The 21,013-nt window shown below is 41.9% G+C and overlaps 1 protein-coding gene across 1 annotated transcript in view; it reads right to left on the bottom strand.

Annotated features, from left to right (window-relative positions):
* LOC137352307 (lamin-B3-like) overlaps positions 1-21,013 on the bottom strand; it is a 75,825-nt gene that overhangs the window by 43,565 nt on the left and 11,247 nt on the right. Inside the window, exon 4 of the mRNA XM_068017593.1 lies at positions 14,190-14,360. Coding sequence (XP_067873694.1) covers positions 14,190-14,360 — 171 coding nt within the window. The remainder of the gene's footprint in view (positions 1-14,189; positions 14,361-21,013) is intronic.

Below are 21,013 nucleotides of genomic sequence, written 5' to 3'. Positions count from 1 at the left end.
TGTCTGCCAGCTCTGACGATCGCTGGCAACTGACTCCCACGACTTGTGGTCAATGTCACAGGACTTCATGTCGCATTTGCAGGTGTCTTTAAAGCGGAGACATGGATGGCCGGTGGATCGGATACCAGTGACAAGCTCGCTGTACAATGCGTCCTTGGGGATCCTGCCATCTTCCATGCGGCTCACATGGCCAAGCCATCTCAAGCGCCGCTGGTTTAGTAAGGTGTATATGCTGGGCATGTTGGCTGCCTTGAGGACTTCTACATTGGAGACACAGTCCTGCCACCTAATGCCAAGGATTCTCTGGAGGCAACCAAGATGGAAGGAATTGAGACGTCGCTCTTGGCTGACATACGTCGTCCAGGCCTCGCTGCCATAGAGCAAGGTACTGAGGACACAGGCTTGATATACTCGGACTTTTGCGTTCCATGTCAGTGCACCATTTTCCCACACTCTTGGCCAGTCTGGACATAGCAGCGGACGCCTTTCCCATGCGCTTGTTGATTTCTGCATCTAGAGACAGGTTACTGGTGATAGTTGAGCCTAGGTAGGTGAACTCTTGAACCACTTCCAGAGCATGGTCGCCGATATTAATGGATGAAGCATTTCTGACGTCCTGTCCCATGATGTTCGTTTTCTTGAGGCTGACGGTTAGGCCAAATTCGTTGCAGGCAGCCGCAATCCTGTTGATGAGTCTCTGCAGACACTCTTCTGTGTGGGATGTTAATGCAGCATCGTCAGCAAAGAGGAGTTCCCTGATGAAGACTTTCCGTACTTTGATCTTCGCTCTAAGACGGGCAAGGTCTGATCTTGTGTGGAGGAAAATTCCTTCTTCTGAAGACTTGAACGCATGTGAGAGCAGCAGTGAGAAGATCCCAAACAGTATAGGTGCGAGAACACAGCCCTGTTTCATGCCACACAGGATAGGAAAGGGGTCTGATTAGGCACCGCTATGCTGAATTGTGCCTTTCATATTGTCATGGAATGAGGTTATGATACTTAGTCGCTTTGGTGGACATCCGATCTTTGCTAGTAGTCTGAAGAGACCACGTCTGCTGATGAGGTCAAAGGCTTTGGTGAGATCTATGAAAGCAACATAGAGGGGCATCTGCAATTTCTACATTACAACTGTGATTATACTACAAAGGCCCGTCATCAGCCAGAAAGCACAATTTGTGAAAGGTGCCATATCGATGCAAATTCTTTCTACCTTGTCCGATGCCAATTTTCGTAGATAGACCTGCATTTATAGAGCACTTTTCACAACCACTCTATAAAGCACTTTATAGCCAATGACGCATTTTTGAAGTGAATTGTAGGAAATGCGGCAGCCAAATTGCACACAGCAAACTTCCACAAACAGAAATGCAACAATGACTAGATAATCTATGTTCGTGATGTTGATTGAGGGATAATATTGGACAGGACATGGGGAAACCCCCGTGCTCCTTGAAATAGTGCCATGGGATCTTTTACGTCCATTGAGGGCAGACATTGCCTCGGTTTAATGTCTCATCCTAAAAACGGCACCTCTGACAGTGCAGCATTCCCTCAGTACTGCACCGGCGTGTCAGACTTGATTTTTGTGCTCAAGTTCTGGAGCGGGACTTCAACCCAGAACATTGTGATGCAAAGGCGAGAATGCTACCAACTTCCCTTTGCTCCATATCTTTTCCCAACAAAAAACTATTTACTTCAGCTTTGAATTTTTCAGTTGATCTAGTTTCAGCTTTTTGTGGGAAACCCTTTGTGTTAAGAAGTGCTTCCTTGTATCATCCCTGAATAGGCCATCTCTAAATATTAGGTTATGCCCCCTTGTTCGCAATCTCCCCACGAACAGAAATAGTTTCTATTTATCCTACCAAATCTATTAATCATCTTAAAGACCTCAATCTTCTATACACAAGAGACTACAAGCCGCCTTCCCTCGTATATCTAATCCGTAGAGTCCAGATATCATTCTGGTGAATTTGCACTGCATTCTCTTCAAGGCCAATACAACCTTCCTGCGGTGTGGTGCCCACAACTGATCACTGTACTCCAGATGTGGTCTAAGCAGAGTTTTATACAATAATAGCATAATCTCCATCCCTTTGTATATCAACCCCCTTGAGATAATTACAAACACTCCATTAGCCTTTTGATTATTTCTCAGAATAATGTACACTGAGCACTGGTTCCACATTCATATGGTCTAAACTGTAAGCATGCTGTTTGTTGTTACTTGAATCTCCATTGTATTATTCATTTTCTTTGCCTATAGCTATCACACAAACTGATTAGTCAGTTGTGTGTACATAGGTAGAGTTTCAAATACGAACACACGAATTAGGAGTAGGAGTAAGCCACCTGGCCTTTTGAGCCTGCTCTGCCATTCAATAAGTTCATGGCTGAACTGATTGATCCAATTTCCCAACTACCCCCGATAACCTTCCACCCCCTTATCAAGAATCTATCTACCACTGCCTTAAAAATATTCAAAGACTCTGCTTCCACCACCTTTTGAGGAAGAGAATTCCAAAGGCTCATGCCCCTCAGAAAAAATTTCTCCTCATCTCTATCTTAAATGGGCAATCCCTTTTTTTTAAAAAAAAAACAGTGACTCCTAGTTTCTAGATTCTCCCACAAGGGGAAACATCCTTTCCACATCCACCCTTTCAAGACCTCTCAGGATCTTATATGTTTCAAACAAGTTGCTTCCTACACTTCTAAATTCCAGTGAATATAAGCCTAGCCTGTCCAATCTCTCCTCGTAAGACAACTCGCTAATTCCAGGTATTAGTCCAGTAAACCTTCTCTGTAGTGCCTCCACGCATTTATATCCTTCCTTAAATAAGGAGACCAACACTGTACATAGTACTCCAGATGTGGTCTCACCAATGCCCTGTATAGCTGAAGCATAACCTCCCTACTTTTATATTCAAATCTCCTCACAATAAAAGATAACATTCTATTAGCTTTCCTAATTACGTGCTGTAACTGCATGCTAACTTTTGCGATTCATACACTAGGACACCCTCTGCAGATGCAGATCCCTCTGCATCTCAGAGCTCTGCAAATCTCACACCATTTAGATAATATGGTTCTTTTTTATTCTTCCTGCCAAAGTAGACAATTTCACACTTTCCAACATTATACTCCATTTTTCAGGTCTTTGACCACTCCCTTAACCTTTCCCTTTGTAGCCTCCTTACATCCTCTTCACAAGTGACTTTTCTACCTATCTTTGCGTCATCAGCAAATTTAGCAATCATACCTTCGGTCCCTTCATCTACATCATTTATATTGTCATGGTCCTGTGGTTATTTTTTTCGGAATATGCGGTTTGCCTTTAAAGTTTGCAAGGGATCAGTATTGCTTTAAGAGCCGGCAAGCCTCAGGAGTTATAGAAAAGTGCATTTTCGTTGCCTTAGTAACAGCCATTTGGAAACAGCCATTCAAAGGGTGCATTCTCAATACCATGGAAACAGCCACTGGGAATGAGCCTGATGCAATACATTTGTTTCAATTCAGTTTGAACTGGCTTTTAGTGAGACAGTTTGACCTAACAGAACACACTGACACAGACAGAAGACACAGCTGTGCTGTCAGAGCCTGGAAAAAGAGCTCTCAATCATTTAAACTGAAGGAATAGGAATTTAGTCTGTGTAATAATTATCTCTCAAAATTCTGAGGAAAAAAAATCAAGCCAAAACAGAGATCTCTGGTAATTTAAATTGAAGAAAGGGAGATTAGACTGTGACAATCTTTTATCCCTCAAAAACTCTAAAGTCAGATTGATTCTGTTGGAAGTGTTTGCAAGTCGTTAATTGTTGAAATTCACTGGACTTCGAACAACATGGACTGTAAATGTGCAATGACTCTAATTTTTCTATTTTTAAATGTTCATAGTGGTTAAGAATTTAGTTCTTTTAATTAAAAGAGTTAATTTGTTGATTTAAAGACACCTGGTTTGGTTAGTCTCATTTGGGGGTTAATAGATGTTACAATTTTGTGGGTCTTTCTTTAATTTGGAAAGTTTTTAAATGATATGTTAGCCAATCTGTGGAGCGACAGGATTGAATTAACAGTGCGTTGATCCCACCACAATAAGGATCGTATATTTTGATTGGGGGCTTTGACAGGGGTGGTCTGTCGTAACAATATAAATTGTAAAAAGTGGAGGCCCCAGCACAGATCTCTGTGGCACACCACTCGTTATATCTTGCCAACCAGAAAATGACCCACTTATGCCTACTGTCTGTTTCCTGTTAGCTAACCAATCTTCTATCCATGTCAATATGTTACCCCCTACACCATGAGCTCTTATTTTCTGCAATAACCTTTGATGTGACACCTTATCAAATGCCTTCTGGAAATCTAAGTACATTACATCCACCAGTTCCCCTTTATCCACAGCAAATGTAACTCCCTCAAAAGAACTCCAATAAATATGTTAAACAGGATTTCCCTTTCACAAAACCATGTTGACTCTGCCAGATTACCTTCATTTTTTCTAAATGTCCTGCGAGAACGTCTTTAATAACAGCATCTAACATTTTCCCTCTGACAGATGTTAAGCTAACTGGCCTGTGGTTTCCTGCTTTCGGTCTCCCTCCCATTTTAAATAAAGGAGTTACATTCGCTATTTTCCAATCTAATGGAAATAAAGTAGAAACAAAGATTACATTACTTCTTCAGAATATTCAGAACAGTAGAACCAGAGAACATGGCCCGTGTTTGAAGGAGGGTAAATTAAACACTAATTTGAAGATTTCAGTGAGTGAGTATTAAATCCATAGAACAGACTCCTGAGGGTTATAGTGGAAACATAGGGCTGGATTTTGCCACTGAAGTGGAGGCAGGATAGAAGTTGGATGAGCTGGCAAATTCACACTACAGCATGGTATAGCCATTGCCCAATCTTTTGGCGCCTCCGCACGATTTTTCCAGAATCAGCTTCTTGGGGAGGACGACAACCAATCGGTAGCGGCAGCCAGGCAGTTAGCCCAATTAACGGCCCACTTGGGAGCAGGTTCAGGAGACCACTGGGAAGCTTCCGACACAGACCAACATTCCCCCCTTCCCCAACCCACCCCCCACTTAGTCAAGATGCCAATGGCAGCTTGGAGGCAGCCTCCTCATGGTAAACTGTAGTAGGAGCATCGAGGCGTTATCCCACTGGCTCCAGGAAGCGGCCACAAAAGTGTGAAGGCTGCAGTGTTGGCCAGAACCCTTCATGTGGAGGAGTTTCCTCTCCACAATCATGGCCCTGCAACCTGTGAGCCCTTCACATTTTAGTATATTAATAAGGCTTCCAAGGGCTCCCCTACCTTCTTCAGCAGCGCCCACCTCCGCCAGTCGGCTTGCCGTTGGTCCAGTGTTGCGGGCTATTCAAGTGGGCCTCCTGGCTTGGGAATCTGCCCACTTTCCTTAATTGGATGGTGAAAACTGAGACAGCCTGTCAATTGGCTCCTCCCAGAAGACTCCATAATTGGACAACAACTCCATTGTCATTCTATCTTCTGACTATAAGGATTATAGAACAGACCTTGATTTTTTTGGTCTAACAATTCCTGTGCTCCCATGTTTAGGCAATACACTTCCTACAAATAAATGTAATCTGGTTTCAGTTGGATCATATTTTAATAACCATGAATAACTATGAACATAGAACATAGAACATTACAGCGCAGTACAGGCCCTTCAGCCCTCGATGTTGCGCCGACCTGTGAAACCGTCTGACCTACACTATTCCATTTTCATCCATATGTCTATCCAATAACCACTTAAATGCCCTTAAAGTTGGCGAGTCTACTACAGTTGCAGGCAGGGCGTTCCACGCCCCTACTACTCTCTGTGTAAAGAAACTACCTCTGACATCTGTCCTATATCTATCACCCCTCAACTTAAAGCTATGTCCCCTCGTGTTTGCCATCATCATCCGAGGAAAAAGGCTCTCACTATCCACCCTGTCCAACCCTCTGATTATCTTATATGTCTCTATTAAGTCACCTCTTCTCCTCCTTCTCTCCAACGAAAACAACCTCAAGTCCCTCAGCCTTTCCTCGTAAGACCTTCCCTCCATACCAGGCAACATCCTAGTAGATCTCCTCTGCACCTTTTCCAAAGCTTCCACATCCTTCCTATAATGCGGTGACCAGAACTGCACGCAATACTCCAGGTGCGGCCGCACCAGAGTTCTGTACAGCTGCAGCATGACCTCGTGGCTCCTAAACTCGATCCCCTTACTAATAAAAGCTAACACACCATATGCCTTCTTAACAGCTCTATTAACCTGGGTGGCAACTTTCAGGGATTTATGCACCTGGACACCAAGATCTCTCTGCTCATCTACACTACCAAGAATCTTCCCATTAGCCCAGTATTCTGCAATCCTGTTACTTTTATTTAAAAAGCCATTTATACATTCACTGTTTGTTTGACTGGGTTGAATAAAAAAGACAGGCTTGCATTTATATAGTGCTTTTCACAACCACCGGATATCCCAAAGCGCTTTACAGCCAATGAAATGCAGTTACTGGTGTAATGTAGGAATTAGTGATTATTGCAACATGCAAGTATATTATGCATTAAAAGTCTGAGTAGTCATTTACTCATTAACGGAAAATTAAATGGAGTATGATACCAAGTCTTTTTCGCCCAAATGTCAACGGAGAGCTGTTCAAAACATCAAGTTCTGAGGACAAGTGCCAATTTTAAAGAAACTATGGGCTAGCTTTTCTGTGACATCGGGCCTACATGAGGGTCCCGAGGCTGCTCGTGCCCTCAGTATGTGCACCCTAACTGGCTGCCTCCACGCTTGCCATTCTATTGAGGACAGTGGGTGAGTCCCAGAGAGCCTGCAGCAATATCAGATTAGCAACTGGGAGAGGTGGGCACTGCTGAGGCAGGCAGGCTAGCACAAGGGGGCCTCATCATGGAGGCACCCTCGGCTGCCTGCATCGATGATGATATATTAAAGAGGCCGGAAGCCCCTCCGCAGGTCTATTCTCGGACGGGGCTGTGACTTTTTATTCCCATGTCCAGGTCAGTGGGGCATGGAGCCTCGGATGGTCCCCTGGCCCGCCACCAGGAGGCTGCCTTAATTGAGCTGGTGGCCTTTGCACAAAGTGGGGAGGAGGGGGCTCCACGCCATTAAGATACTGGCACAAAAGTGCCCTAAGTGAGGCCTTAATTGCCCTAATTCAATTTAAGAGTCAGAAATGTTCAGGATGGTGACATGATCTGTGCAACTCTGCAAGCCATTTGAATATTGTAACCAATAATAGGTTCTGTCTATGGGCAATAATCTTTGATTCACTGCTGCATGACATCCACTGAAGACCATTGCTCATACCTTTTAGTGTGAAATAGCAAGTGCTGTTCAGCAAATTGTGATTGTGGCTTCAGACCAAAGAACCTTAGATTTTCACTTTACAACTGTTGAAGGCAATAGCTTAACTAATGGTAATGCAGTGTTAAAACAGCCTTCGTGTCACTGAATGACAAATGGTTAAGGTGTCAGAGGCACACATAATTGTACCGCACATATTTTTCTAGGATTGACCTATTATTTATATCAACTAGTTTTGTACTGAAAAAGGAAGGCAATGATTGAGCGAGGTACTTGGCTTCTCATTTTGCATGAAAATGAATGTCAAAACTTTTATCCTTGTGAAGTATCCAAGTCTCTGATAGATTACAGCCAAGGACATTACATTCCATAGTCAGACAAGGCAGATTCAGACTAGGGGATTATAGAGGGGCTAGATTTTCCACTCAGAAGTAATAAATACAATTAAAGTATATTTTTGAACTAGCAGTAGCACAAGGCGTGGAATAACCCCCTTAATAATCCCTCCCCAGTGATCAGGGTGTGAAAATTTATTGCTATGTATTTGGGAGGAGTAGAGGTTTAAACTAAGGGGAGAAACAGATAATCCCAGCACATGGCTTTCAAACCAACATAAAACACTGAGAAATGAGTTTGCACCTTCATTATTTTCATATCAATGTCTGAATAAATCAAGGGCAAACAAAACCAAATATTTTTTCTCTGCTGCCCAATAGTGGAGTATCAATGTAAAAGTTGTATTAAAACATAGGCATTTTTATAATCAAGACCCTAATAAAACCGTCCTCTCAAACATCAGTGGGAAAATATGGACCTTGTCAACAGGGGCTACATAGCATGTTCATTAAGTATACAGAAAGTGACTAATGCTATACTGATGACAAGAAGAATTCACAGAACCCTAAAAACCTCCCAATTTCACAGCTGATACCACTGCAAGGTGATACCATACCATAATGTGCTAAAACAGATAGCACTAGAGCACCAAGAACAGTTCTGCTCCAAATGCATCTTGATTCATTCATAAGTAACAAAAAAACACAGCAATACATAGAGCAACAAGTAACGCTATAGTTCCAGAGTCAATTCAAATTACTTTGCTTCTTATCCTATCTTCTATCATTGCTCTACCTTCGTGACTTGATGCATTTGTTTCTGGCTTTCTACCTTTCCTGTGATCCACTTCAGTGTCCCTATGTGTGTCTGCGACTGATAGTCTTCACACAGCTGATTTATCATTCCTGCACCTCTGGCTTTTCCAATTCTCCAAAATATCTGTTTCTACAATGCAGGTCACACAGATTTTATATTAATACAGACGTGGAATTGTACTCATTCTGCCCAAGAATAGGAAGGGCTATTTGATTAAAGGTGGACCTCCAACTAGAATGGCAGACTAGACTGGACAAGACAATATTTTTAGCCCGCTTTATAAAAGTCAGCTCTCTCTGTAACAGCATCGTGGGAGAACCTACATACAGACTGCAGAGGTTCATGAAGGCAGGGCTTACCGCCATCTTCAAAAGAGCAACTAGGGATGGCCAATAAACATGGACTTTGCTGGTGATGCCTTTATCCCAATAATGAATATTAAAAGAAAATAACAAATTGAAATAATTTTCCAAATATAACATGTACCCAAATATGCACTACGATTTTCATGATCGAAGACTCAAATTTGTCTCATCACCATGAATAATGCACATCTAGATTTTTGCAATATTGGTCTCTTATTGACAAACATAGTGAGCAAATCTGACTAAACTAAAGGGTCTGTCCCATGCTAGTTTGCTGAACGACTGGCTCCCATCCTCACTCAAAATATGTCATACTCCTCAAGTAGACCAAATGAGCCAACAGGGTTTATCCATCTATCGAACATAGCACATGACACACAGACAAGGTTCTCAGGGCAGCAAGGCGGAATTCTTTGTACTAATGGTTGGAGTTAACATTTTTAACTGTTAACAAGGCAGAGAAAATAACAAGTTACATGGCAGCTTTCAAACTTAAGGTGACAGAAGTTTCTGAAAACCATGGTAAACAGAGCTATAGCTGTAGAGGAGCTGTGTAAACCAAAACCAAATCATATTAACCCAAACAGGAAGTTAAAGGAGAAGGGGCGGCACAGTGGCGCAGTGGTTAGCACCGCAGCCTCACAGCTCCAGCGACCCGGGTTCAATTCTGGGTAATGCCTGTGTGGAGTTTGCAAGTTCTCCCTGTGTCTGCGTGGGTTTCCTCCGGGTGCTCCGGTTTCCTCCCACATGCCAAAGAGTTGCAGGTTGATAGGTAAATTGGCTATTAGCAATTGCCCCTAGTATAGGTAGGTGGTAGGGAAATATAGGGACAGGTGGGGATGTGGTAGGAATGTAGGATTAGTATAAATGGGTGGTTGATGGTCGGCACAGACTCAGTGGGCCGAAGGGCCTGTTTCAGTGCTGTATCTCTAAACTAAACTACTTGAGAAGAGTGATTCAGACACAGCTCCTGTACACGTAAATGAATTTTTAAAAAATCTCAAGACTTAGCTTCTTGAAAATTAAGTTTATAAATGCCAAAAATTAATAAAAGCAAGAGACAATTCTCATTTGTGCCTTAGAAACAAGAAGAATTTAGAAGAAATACCATGGAATTGCAACATTTCTAGTAGGTATGTGTAATAAGTCAACGTGTCTGGAAAAGATGCTTTTGACTGGCTGCAAAAAGGAAATCCCATTTTGATTTGTTACCAAGTATAATGTGTAACCCAACTTCTAGCTAAATGTTTTAGGGAAACATTTATATTATATGTGGAAAGTTATGGTAGCATTCACTGCAGGCAATTTCCTCAGCAGATTCTCCTGATCAACTTTGTCACAAGATTAGGAGAAATCCCATTTTCATGGTGTTTCCATCAAAATGACAGTGATCATTCAGAAGAATCCTTCAGGGAATTCCAGGCACATATCTTTAATCCCAAGGAAACTGGCCAATGTAAACATTTAGGTGTGGCATGAATTATGAATAAACTGTAAATGAGTCAAGTTAAGGAATGTATTTTATTGAATAGCCGGTTTGTCTCCCACACTGCAGAAGAGTATCACTATGTTGGTGAATTTTATTCAAAATTGCACTACAGTAATGGTGCATCGACAGTGTGTGCTATTATGGAGCAGGATCTGACTTGGATCTGTATAGGACATCGGCTTTGCCACTTCCAACTTGCCACGGTTCTCACTACGGCACGTTCAAATGAGTACTTAATCAAATTTTGGCGTAATTTACTACTGGAGGATTGGTGAGCTCCGTGGTCTAATGTATGGCACGCGTCAACAATATTGTCATTGCACCGAATTCAAGGTCAATGAATCAAAGAGATTGTAAAAAGGACTTGGAACAACCTCTCAATCATCACAAACAATTCCGAAAGTCAGGACAAAGCAGAACTTCATCAATCGTGCTCACATGAGGCCCGATAAGATAATTACAAAGCCCTTAGATTGTAAATGTAGCAGTTGACTGCTTGGCGATCAATGTTATTTCAATCACCTGGGTGGACTTAGCATCTATTGCTTTTTTTGTAAAGGAAAAAGAATAGATCAGTGTTTAATGACACATGCACTCACTTAATCAATCACTATTATTTTCCCTTGGCTGGGTGGGAGCTGACAACAAACAATCAAGATCAGTACATGTTATACATTTGGAATCCGTCTTGGATATTCTCCCAGGTCCTGCGTCATCTGTCACTTCTGTAAGTGCACCAATTCCCTCAACATCAGGAGTTGATTTTGCTGCCCAATATTTAAATCAGTGGCTCTCAAACATTTTTGGCTAAAGGAAACTTTCAAATGCATTCGTAATCATGGACACCCTCATCTTAATTAAAATAATCATAATATGAAAGAACTGCATGTGAAGTGTGTTTTAATAATTCTTTTTAAGAAACCAAGTATTTCCTTGCAGATACCAGTTAGATAGGTGTGCCTGCTTCTCACTGCAGAGCCCGTCTATCCTTAGCAGGAGCTCGGAGAACAGGGGAGAGCAGAAGCACTGTAGGAGCACAGCACAAGAGCATGGAAGAGTATGGAAAAAGCAGGAACCCAGAGACAGCAGAGGAGAAATGGGAAGGGGAGGTGGTGAAGAGTGCAGAACACAGTGAGAACACTAGAGCAGCAACAGCATGTCTCCAGCCACCGCTCACTCACACTTCATGCAAATCCCCCACCCGCATAAGGCCGACCCTGTGTCGTGGACTCCCTGGAAGGTCTCTATGGATCCCCAGGGGTCCATGCTCCCATTCAACAACCACTGATCTAAGTGCACAAAAACATGACCCAGGAGTGTGACGATATGCTGCAGCACTGGTGACCATATTCTCTGCTCATACCATTGTGCACTTCTCCAATCTTCAGGAAGGCAAACTGATTCACAGATTAGTAAAAATATGAATTAAGTTTCTTTATTTACAGACAATAAGTGCATGCACAGCGTAACATTTATAGCAATTCTCACCTTATTTCAAACTACCCCAGTTCCTCCTCCCACCCAAAAGAAAACAAAATATCTCCCAGCTTGCAGTCTATGTAACACTTTTCTTTGGCCAACTGCATCACTGAATCAGACCAAGATTTCGCCTCTTTTCTTAAAGAGGCTGGTCAAAGCCTACCTGATTCTCAGCAGATCTCAACAATTCACCCGAACATGTGGCACTTTTAAGTGACCTCTCCCGACATGACATTTGCAGTTGGACCCAACTCAATCGTTACAGTGCAGAAGGTGGCCATTTGGCTCATCGTGTCTGCACTGGTTCTCTGAAAGAACAATTCTCTCAGTTCCATTCCCCCGCCTTCTCCCCATAACCCTGCACATTCTTCTTGTTTACATAACTGTCTAATTCCCTTTGCAACTGAACCTGCCTCCAACACAGGAAAGCCTTTCTCGTTCAGATTTTGGGCACTAGAGCCACTAATTAAATTGGCTCCAAGCCCTTCCAGAGTTGAGGCTTCTTCAAACTAGCTCCTGCAGGAACTCCAGAGGGTAAAATATACCAATCATTAATGAGTGAATATTTACCAGAAGCTTTTGACTAGGTGAATGGATTATCCTTTAGTTTCCATCAGATGAAGATAGCAATTTCAATGTTTGGTTCATTAGCTCTTGTGTAAACCCATTAACACACTTCACTTTGTCCCCAGCCCAGCTACCTCCATCAAAGTGGGAGAAAGGAATCTGAATCTTGGTGAATTAACATTTAAAGATAAAGCATAAGCGTGAAGTAACTGCTCTGAAAAGAAAACTCCGCTATATTATATTTATACATTATATAAGTTTACTTGATACGTTTTGCCTAATTATTTACATGCTAACTAGTTTCATGGTAACATAGTGGTTATGTTTCTGGACTAGTAATCCTGAGGTCTGGACTAATGATCTGGAGACTTGAATTCAAATCCCACTATGGCAGCTGGGAAATTTAAATTCACTGAATTAATTAAATCAGTAATGGTGGCCACGAAACTACTGGATTGCCATAAAAACCCAACTGGTTCACTAATGCCCTTTAAGGATGGAAATCTACTGTGCTTACCTGGTGTGGCTTATATGTGACTCCAGACCCACAGCAATGCGGTTGATTCTTAACTGGCATCTGAAATGGCCGAGCAAGTCACTCAGTTGTCAGCACCAGCTTCTCAAGGGCAATTAGGAATGGGCAATAAATAAATGCCAGCGATGCCCACATCCCATGAATGAATAAAAAGTTAATACATCTTCCATTACAAGACGGTCATTTTCTCCACATTTTGTCATGGTCCTGTAGTTTTTTCCCCCTGGGAATATGCGGTTTGCCTTTAAGGATCAATATTGCTTTAAGAACCAGCAAGCCTCAGGAGTTATAGGAAGGTGCATTTTTGTTGCCTTAGAAACAACCATTTGGAGACTGTGATTCAAATGGTGCATTCTCGTTACCATAGATACAGCCAATGGGAGTGAGTATCAAGCAATACATTTGTTACAATTCAATTTTGAACTGGCTTTTTAGTTGAAGACAGTTTGTTCTAACAGAACACAGACACAGAGGACACATAGGCAGACTGCTGTGGTGTTTAGCACCTGAAAAAGAGCTCTCAACCATTTAAACTGAAGGAATAGGATTTTTGTCTGTTAATTATTATCTCTCAAAATTCTAAAAAAGTCAAGCCAAAACAGAGATCTCTGGTAATTTAAACTGAAGGAAGGGAAGTTAGACTGTAACAATCTTTTATCCCTCAAAAACTCTATAAAGACAGACTAATTCTATTGAAAGTGCTTGCAAGTCGTTAATTGTTGAAATTCGATGGAGAAGGAAAGCATCACCTACTGCTGGAGTTGGACTACAGACTGTACTACTGTGGAAGAACCATTTTTTTTCCACATTGGACGGCTGTGAGGATTTCAAGTAACATTCTGTGAGGGCTTCAAGCAACACTGGACTGTAAATTTGCAAGGACTCTAATTTTTTCAATTTTTAAATGTTGTCTATATCTTCATAGTGTTTAAGAATTTAGTTCTTCTAATTAAAAAGAGTTAATTTGTTGAATTAAAGACACCTGGCTTGGTTAGCCTCATTCAGGGGTTCATCGATGGTACAATTTGGCTGGGTCTTTAATTTGGAAAGTTTTAAATGATATGTTAGGTGATCTGTGGAGCGACAGAATTGAATTAACAGTGCGTTTTTCCCACCACAATCAGAATCGTATATTTTGATTGGGGGCTTTGACTGGAGCGGTCGGTCATAACAATTTCTCCAAGCAATAATTCCATATGGCCAGAACATGACGAGTGTTTTGAGTGTTAGAATATTCTACAGAACTTGAGAGACAGTACAAGTTACCTTGGCATGAAAGTTTCTTTGCAATTTCTCCTTGTATTCTTTGATTTGTTCATACTGATCTCCCCTTAGCTGCTGAAGTACCTCAGCTAGTTTGCTGTCATATTCCTGTTGACTACCAGATTCGATTTCCCGTAGTCTATTTTCATGCTTCTTCTTGATTTCAATCAACTCCTGCATGAACAAACAACGCAAAGTTAGTCAAACAGTTCTGTGGATTCATCATAAATGTACCAAATGTGCGCTTTTAAAACAGGTTATTAAATATAAAAATGCACTATAAAGAACCTTCAGACCTCTAAAATTCTGACCATTTTTAGTTAATTGCTGGAATTTTCTACAAGAAAACTTTTTCAGCATGATGACACTGGATATTAAATCACCAATACCAGGCACTATGGAACGGGAGATGCAGATTAGGTTATCCACTGTACTTAATTGCCATATTGAGAAAGAAAGGAAAATTGGCAGCAGAATCAATGGACTATTGTGCTGATCTAGGAGCAGGTCACTCATCCATCATTCTGGTGTCATAAGAACTTCTATGCAGGGAGTGGAGGGTCAAGCGGGGCAGAGAGAGATGGATGTTAAAAAATATAATTATATTAAAAAGCGACCTTCATAATCCAGCAAATTGAACAAAATACAATTTGTTTAAAAATGCTCGACAGATAGCTTCCTCAAAAATCAGATCTTATTCTTTCAACACACAACTCTGCTGGTTCAAATAGGAAAAAATAAAATGTATCTGTAAACAAAACAAGTTCTTTTACCAACACAGTAAGCTAGGTTTGATGAAAAGAATCCAAGTCTACATCTTCTGGTCTGGGACCTTGTTGGTGTATGCTAGCAATGAGCACTTTCACCCCAGAGGTCACAGGAGCAAAAGTAGGCTCAAGGCACTGAATGGCCTGTTCTGCCATTTAATTAAACCATGCATGATCTGCACCTCAACTCCATTTACTGCCTTTACTCCATTTCCCTGGATACCCTTACTGAATAAAGATCTATTAATCACAGTCTTGAAAATTGCAATTAACCTCCAGCAGTCACAGCCTTCTGGGGAACAGTTCTAGATTTACACTACCCCATGTATAAAAGGGCTTTCTGATTTCACTCCAAAGCTCTAAATTTTAAAAGAATATGACCCCTTGTTATGAATTCCCTCACCAGAAACCAGTTTATCTATCTACTGTATCAAATCCCTATCATTTTAAAGACCTCAATTAGATCACCCCTCAGTCGTTTAAATTCAAGGGAATATAAACCACGTTTATGTAACTGGTTCTCATATTTAATGCTTGAAGCACTACTTTCATTCTGGTGAAAACGCACCATACTCCCTCCAAAGCCAATATATCCTTTTTGAGGGGTGATGCCCAAAATTGAATGCAGGACTCCAGATGGGGTCTGACCAAGCCTCTGCAGTAGCTTTTAGGAATTTGTGTACATGGAAATCCAAATCCTTTTGCTCTTTAAGTTTATCACCATTAACAACTAAAGTGGATGACCTCATACATTCCCACACTGAATTCTGTCTTCCACAGGTTTTTCCATTCTCATTTAAATTGCTCTATGTCCCTTTGTAACTTCCTGCTCCCATCTGCACAATGTACTGTGCCTCCTAACTTAGTCACCTGTCAACCTGGATATACAACTCTTTATTTGTTCACCCAAGTCATTAATACATGGTGAAAAGCTGAGGCCCCAGCACAAAACTTCAGAAACTTCACTCGTCAGATCCTGACAGAGAATTTTCTCTTTCACCCTACTTTCTGTCTTCTACTTCTCAACCAATTACAAATCCATGGCACAGGAATTTCTTGAATTCAGTGTATTTTCAATTTTGCTAACAATCTCTTGTATTGAACCTATATGAACTTCCAGGAGGCATTTTATAGGCAACATAAAACACCGAAATAGGTGCAGAAGTAGGCCTTATGGCCTCTCGAGCCTGTTTCACCATTCAATGAGATCTTGGCCGATTCTCTAACTCAACTCCACTAAGCTTTTAGGACGAAAACCATCAAGTCCTAGAGACTTGTCTACCTTAAGTCCTAATATTTTCTCCATTACCATTTTCTTAGTCCAGTAACTTCCCTCCTTGGCCTTATATTTTGGTTCCCTTGTACCAATGGTATTTTATCCTCTTCTTCCACTGTGAGGAGGGATGTAAATTGTTCATTCAATATGTCTGGTATTTGTTTGTTGTCTATTACAGTCTCACCGCCACCTACCTTTAATGGGTTTCCACTAGGTTTCATTGATTTTAGGTGATTGCCCAAAACCTGATAACCAGCACAAAGGATTGCAGAAATTTAAGTGCAAAATACATTCAATGCAATCTAAGTTTCCACGATCTTCTGTGCTAGTTTAAAAAACATCATGCTGGAAGCCAGCCCCGCTCACAAAACTGGGCATGAACCCTCCCCACCCGCCAAACTCACGGAAGAATTAATCATCATTGTGACTTTCCTCTAACTGCGCCCATTTACAGGCCTTCGAGGCTCTAAAAATTAAACTGATTTATTGGAGGCAAGGACACCAATCGGTATAATTTAAAAGTTTTTGAATGTAACTTAATTAAGCAATTACTGTGCTCCAACATAACTAGCAAACAGTTCTGTATATTTTTCTTCAAAAAAAAGACACTCAGTAATTTAAAATAGAGTTTCTCATGTGGTAGTGTCAATCCTGATTAAAAATGCTTAATTTTAGCTATATTAGTTGTTACGAGGATTTTATTTTGGTATTAAAACTTAGGATTTCAATGTTTTAAAAAAAAACCTGAAAAAGGATTTCAGTGGACATTGAAATACCTGCAAACAGTTGAACTTTATGGATGTTTTGAAAGGAAGTTCAACAAAAGATGAACTGGTAAACAAGGACTGTAATGCAGATAATTTCAAGGAAACCAGCAGGAGGTCGGTCTCAGAGCTACCCTCTGTTATGACAGGAGAGAATTTATAACTGGGCATGTGACCTGCTTCCGAAAGGTTTTGGTTTCAGTATGGAACTTTTAAAAGCCAGATGTTTGGACAAAAAGCAGGCATTTGAAATTTGATTTTGACCTGCCTGGAGATCAGAAGACGACCCAGAAAAAGTACTCTCTCTCTGTAAAGGAATCCTGCATTTCTAGAGAAGAAATGCTGAATTTCCAATGTGGCAGATTTCTATTGCTTCCTGTCTCTAAAGAATCCCTGCATCAAGTGTGGTTCCTGTTGCCTCCTGGGTTTAAGAAATTCTGAATATTGGAAGAAACCTTTTACGGCTGTACTGCTGCTGTAAGACCTAAAAAGATCCTTATTGCTGCACACTTGTGAGGCTGTCTACCGCTGAAGCTCTTTGAACGCCTACCCATCACAGACATCAACCTTGCCTGGAAAGACATCATCTGGCATCCAACTACTCGACTTTGGGACACCTCACCAAACCAAAGAACCTCCTTCCAGATCATGAAAGTCGAAGTTTCTTTTATTCCTTTCATTGCTATGAAACAGCTGTAAACCAAAATCCTTGTTTCCCGGTTAACCAGTTTTTGGATGCATGTGCATGAGGGCTAGGAAAAAATAAGGAGCTCTAATGTCTCAATTTATATATAGATTTACTTCATTATTGGTTAAGACTCGGTTTTATAATAAACAGTTAATTGTGTTGTAGATTGAAGAAACCTGGTTGGTGTGCTTTATTCAGGGACACAGAGTATCTGAAATAAAAGCAAAATACTGCAGATGCTGGAAATACTCAGCAGGTCTGGCAGCATCTGTGGAGAGAGAAGCAGAGTTAATGTTTCAGGTCAGTGACCCTTCTTCGGAACTGCGACACAGAGTATCTAATTGGCTGTTTTGGTAAGTGGGGAAAATTTATTGCTATGCTGTGACCTGTGGAGAAGTGGGACTGAATTAACAGCGCACTCCTCCTGCCTCGGTCATTACATAGTCAAATTGCACCATGTTACCACTGAAATGTATCAAGGAAGTATTTTTTTCAAAAAAGAAAAACCTATGTTCAACAAAAAATAACGTTTTAAAACCCTGCCCGATTACACTGGTTCATACCAGATTGTGTGTTCAAGGATATAAAAATGAGTTTGAGCAGAAACTCGAGGAAGAGAATTTCTCAAAACCCGTGCAATTTTGGGCACAATATATGCCTGAATCGCCAGCTGCACCCAAAGGAGAAACTCTACCCCACAGTACTTCAATCCTCCTGTTGCAACCTGCGTCTACCCTGGCCACATTCTGACAGCCATTCCATACAGTTGACAAATCACATTTGCACAACGTGCCTACTATGCCTTACCATCACTGTATTTATGAAATAAAAACAGAACATGTTTAAAATACTCAGCAGGTCAGACAGCATCTGTGGAGAGAAACAGTTAATGTTTCAAGTCGATGACTCTTCATCAGAACAGTATTATGAAAATTTTTCCTGTTAATTTTAATATCCCTTAAAGGTTTGCATATCCCTTTTTACAGCTCATTTCTTTCTATCCCTTTGGCTTTTTTTTGGAACTTGTCGAGTTCGCTGGATTTCCACTTTTCCTTGTATTTGCGTGAGCCTTTTCTTTTAGCTTATTATCTCTTACCTTATTTATTGTCCATGGTTGCTTAACTACACAAGTGGAGCTTTTGCCTTTGGAAGTTATGTACTGATCTTGTACAGTGAAACCTGTAAATTCAGGATACCCAAGAAGCTTATGTCAGGTGTCTTATTTTCAGGTACCCTTATTTTCAAAAGGCTGAATTTGTTGAAAATGCAAACACTAGGTGGCGCAGTACTAGGACATGTGCAAGTACAGCCTCTTCCACTGGAATGTCATTGTCTGCGACGTTCAGGCAGCTGCCAGGATTCAAGATGGCACCGCTCAATTTATCACAGAAAAAGAAATGCAACCTGCAAATCCACTCAATGGCTGCCATCGCCACCTCCATCCCACCCCCAACAGGCCCCAGCTCCCTTCTGCCATTGAGCTTCTCTCGATTGGTCCCTCCTGCGCCCGTCTTCTCACCGTTAGCGCCCCGCTGCCTTCCCTTAAGCAGTCGCTACAACATCAACGGTTCCCCCCTCCGTCAGCCCACACCTCGCCACTACTCCCCCCGACCCCCACACCCCGTTCTCCAGCCGCTCATTCCCCGTCTCCCCCCCAAGAAGCTAGCTCCAGGCTGCACCACTTCGCTCCTCTCGTTCATCAGAACAGTATTATGAAAATTTTTCCTGTTAATTTTAATATCCCTTAAAGGTTTGCATATCCCTTTTTACAGCTCATTTCTTTCTATCCCTTTGCCTTTTTTTTTTGGAACTTTTCCAGTTTGCTGGATTTCCACTTTTCCTTGTATTTGTGTGAGCCTTTTCTTTTAGCTTATTATCTCTTACCTTATTTATTGTCTATGGTTGCTTAACTACACAAGTGGAGCTTTTGCCTTTTGAAAGTTATGTACTGGTCTTGTACAGTGAAACCTGTAAATTTGGGATACCCAAGAAGCTTACGTCAGGTGTCTTATTTTCAGGTAATCTTATTTTCAAAAGGCTGAATTTGCTGAAAGTGCAAACACTAGGTGGCGGTGTACTAGGAACGCTACCGCGTTCAATCGTTTTCCGTACGCCACCCGAAGAAGCAAGTCGGGCTGTGTGGGGCAACGGGGCAAACACAGGAGCGAGTAGCAAAGAGGAGGGAAGTGGCGTGGCCTATAGCTAGCAGCTGGAGGGGGAAAAAAAAAAAGAGGAGAGGGAGCAGCTGGAGAGTGGGAGCGCGGGTAGTGAGGAGCAGGGAACAATTGGCCGAGAGAAGCAGGGGATCAGTGGTGAGGTCTGGAGTGAGCGGCTGGGGGGTGGGGGGGTGGAAGCGGCCGTTGGGGAGGAGCGGGAGGGGGAGAAACCGTCGAGGTCTGGAACGAATGGAGGGGGTGTGTGGGGGTGGGGGGGGGGGGTGGCAGGGTGTTGGGGAGTGGTAAAGGAGGAGAGTGGCCAGAGGAGCAGGAGTGAGTAGCTGAGTTGGGGGGAGTGAGTAGCGTGGATTGAGCTCCAGCCTCAAAGTCCCCCATTCAGCCAGAAAAGACAACGACTGCGATCGCAACGCAACCTCTGCTCTTTTCACTTTCAGAAACTCGCGCCGAAGATTGACACATGTGAACACCAAAGCAGCCGAGACGATCTCAGTGGAAAAGGCAGGAATTGATTTTGTTAAAATGAATACACTTCAACCTTGTGGCTGACTCACGTGTCAGACTGACTATCATTATTTATGGTACCTCAAAAGTTTCTCATGTGGGCGCACTACCATGGGAAATTTATCTGCCAGGCTTTTGGAGGCAGATTTCGGGATAGGAACCCGATTCCAGGAAACTGCGGAGTGATGTGATGTTCCTCATTACACTTTCCAGCTTCTATGGAATGGGGAGTTCTTCACCCAGCATCCACAGCAGGGAAACTGCTCTAAACCTGGGATAGGGCCTACTAGCATTCAGTTTTAGAGATGGAGTACTTTCTCTGCTGCTATGGGTGTTGCATAAGAAGATCTCCATTTTACAAAAGCTGCTTCTGTCATCCTCTGATACCTTGCATTGACAAGTGTGTCCCAAGTTTCAACTTGTAAACAGACTTGATGTATTGATGGCTGTCCATAGTTCGTAATTTGCAAGAGTCCGCGGTTTTAAGGTGCAGCTTGTGTCTATTACAACGTAAATTACTTGCAACGGTCAGCAAGTGCCAATTTTTTGCCGGTGTCACTGTATGGTGCCAAATATATCTTTGAACACTTCCCACTATTTGTCGGCTTATCGATTAACATTTCACCCCAGTTTATTGTGGTCAGTCTATTTCTC

Source organism: Heterodontus francisci, chromosome 38, assembly GCF_036365525.1.
Source record: "Heterodontus francisci isolate sHetFra1 chromosome 38, sHetFra1.hap1, whole genome shotgun sequence".
NCBI lineage: Eukaryota > Metazoa > Chordata > Chondrichthyes > Heterodontiformes > Heterodontidae > Heterodontus > Heterodontus francisci.
The sequence above is the reverse complement of the archived record's forward strand: the minus strand, read 5'-3'. Positions and strand labels throughout refer to the sequence as shown.